We start from the raw sequence: 2,522 nt of genomic DNA, 5'->3' as shown, positions 1-2,522 counted from the left end.
AGCGGGTGCTTGAGTTAGGAATTGACAAAAATGATCTTACGAAATGTTACTTTGTCACCGACCAAGGAGCTAACATGAAGAAGGCACTTGAATCTTACGACCGTTTGCCTCGCTTTGATCACTGCTTGATGACTGCGCTTCGTCACACATTTCGAGAGACGTTTTTAGAAGACGAAGCCCCTGAAATCCTGTCGTGTCTACTATCAGCAAGAGCTATAGTAGGCTATTTGAAGAGACCGGGTCACTCGGGGCATCTGCGCCACTCTGTGAAGCAAGTAGCTGTAACTCGGTGGAACAGTATACTGTTAATGCTCAATTCCATCATAAGTCAAATCGACGATATTCGAGGTCTACTAGAATCCCGGGGGCAATCGACACTCTTAGAAACCTTCCAAGAAGGGTGCGTACGAGACGTTGTCGCTTTTCTAACCCCCTTTAAAGAAGCGAGTTTGGATTTGGAAACTGCAAAGGTAACAACGCTGGACCGTGTGCTGCAGTGGTACAAGGGTCTGTTACATCACTGTGAACCAATAGACAGTGACAACGAGGTAAGAACACTTTCCATAGGTTACGATCCTTTATACAACTGTTGAATTATAAGAGTGCAGTTATGTATATTGGGTTTCCTTTTCAGCTCATGGCGAAAATAAAAAGGAGAGCAGCATACTTCATCACAGAGAAGTGCAAAATTGAGTCTATCCATTATGTTGCCACGGTTCTGTGGCCATCACGGCGTCATTTGAAGAAACTCACAGCAGACGAAAAGCAAGCCGCGTATGCTGAAGTTCGACGATTGTACTCGGAACTGCCCGTAAATGGTAAGGTTCATTCACTGAAACCAATTAGTAAACGAATGTTTGTTTGTCTAATCTGCCATCCTTCGTTAGATCAACATTTATTACGTCTACAATGTGATATTTGGGAAAGGTTTCGCAGCTTAAACATTCCACAATGCGTTTTAATATAATTTGTGCGATATATATAAAATGTCACCGTAAATATAGTCGTTTAGTAACAAGTAATTCTAACTATGGTGTATACATATTTGAAGGTGACAGGAATATCTTACGGATGTTTTCATTCATGTTTAGAGTCCATTCGAGCAAACAGTGACCAAGTTCTTCCCATGAAAAAGTCCAGGATGGACTGGAGTTCGGATGAGGACGACGAAGATGGACACACAGTTACTACCAATGAACTCGACAGGTACCTTTCGCTCTCCAAATCCGACTGTAGCTGTGCCGAAGGACAAATTTTGCAGTGGTGGAAAACGCACGCGGGGTTATTTCCAAGGCTGTCGGTAGTAGCCAGAAGAGTTCTCTGTATTCCTGCCACTAGTGCTGCCAGCGAGAGAAATTTTAGCCAGGCCGGTCACCTGCTGTCCAGCAAAAGATCGTGCCTGGTATCAGACAAGGTGGATGATCTCTTATTGATCCATCACAATTACGTAAGTATTCACAACATCACAAGGAAGGAAACATTCCTCAAACTGTATGAATGTATGATTCCACTTTCATTGACTTCACAGGAAGAAGTTCAAACCGCCATCTGTTGTAATAGCTCCAGGAACACAAATGACGCCTGTGTATCAGGGAGGACCAATGACGAAAAACGAATTGTATAGTCATGATTCACTTGTAACGTTTTTACAGGTCACAATTTGTTCAGAAATTAACGTTTGTGCAACAAAATTTCGTGAGTATTACTTTTAACTCTGTCATTCCTTCCCGATCCTTCATTTAATATTAGCACAACGTATACGTGGCCGAGTTTGCGCTTTGTGCATCTTCTTCCTAATAATAATGCTCTGCGTAAGTGTAAAATTAATAGTACACCCACAAAACACTGATGGACCTTGCAAAATAACTTGTGATCCTTTGTTAGCAACTCTCACTTCCAGATCTTCTATGGCAGAAAACGAACAACAGCAACTGTAATCCATCCATTGCCAGCTTGATGTGTATCTAATTGCGTAAGTGTAAAATTAATAATACATCCACAAAAGACTGATGGACCTTGCAGAATAACTTGTGATCCTTTGTTAGCAACTCTGACTTCCAGATCTTCTATGGCGCCGGCCGAAGTGGCCGTGCGGTTAAAGGCGCTGCAGTCTGGAACCGCGAGACCGCTACGGTCGCAGGTTCGAATCCTGCCTCGGGCATGGATGTTTGTGATGTCCTTAGGTTAGTTAGGTTTAACTAGTTCTAAGTTCTAGGGGACTAATGACCTCAGCAGTTGAGTCCCATAGTGCTCAGAGCCATCACTTCCAGATCTTCTATGGCAGAAAACGAACAACAGCAACTGTAATCCATCCATTGCCAGCTTGATGTGTATCTAATTGCGTAAGTGTAAAATTAATAATACATCCACAAAAGACTGATGGACCTTGCAGAATAACTTGTGATCCTTTGTTAGCAACTCTGACTTCCAGATCTTCTATGGCGCCGGCCGAAGTGGCCGTGCGGTTAAAGGCGCTGCAGTCTGGAACCGCGAGACCGCTACGGTCGCAGGTTCGAATCCTG

At 43.4% G+C, this 2,522-nt stretch overlaps 1 protein-coding gene across 1 annotated transcript; it reads left to right on the top strand.

Moving 5' to 3' along the window:
* Positions 1–331: 331 nt before the first annotated feature.
* On the top strand, positions 332–1,649 carry LOC126248000 (uncharacterized). Its single transcript, XM_049948582.1, has 4 exons — positions 332–548; positions 635–818; positions 1,092–1,447; positions 1,529–1,649. The coding sequence occupies exons 2-4, from the start codon at positions 638–640 to the stop codon at positions 1,622–1,624; spliced, it is 633 nt and encodes a 210-aa protein (XP_049804539.1). The 5' UTR covers positions 332–548; positions 635–637; the 3' UTR covers positions 1,625–1,649.
* Positions 1,650–2,522: the final 873 nt, after the last annotated feature.

Source organism: Schistocerca nitens, chromosome 3, assembly GCF_023898315.1.
Source record: "Schistocerca nitens isolate TAMUIC-IGC-003100 chromosome 3, iqSchNite1.1, whole genome shotgun sequence".
Taxonomy (NCBI): Eukaryota; Metazoa; Arthropoda; class Insecta; order Orthoptera; family Acrididae; genus Schistocerca; species Schistocerca nitens.
The sequence above is the reverse complement of the archived record's forward strand: the minus strand, read 5'-3'. Positions and strand labels throughout refer to the sequence as shown.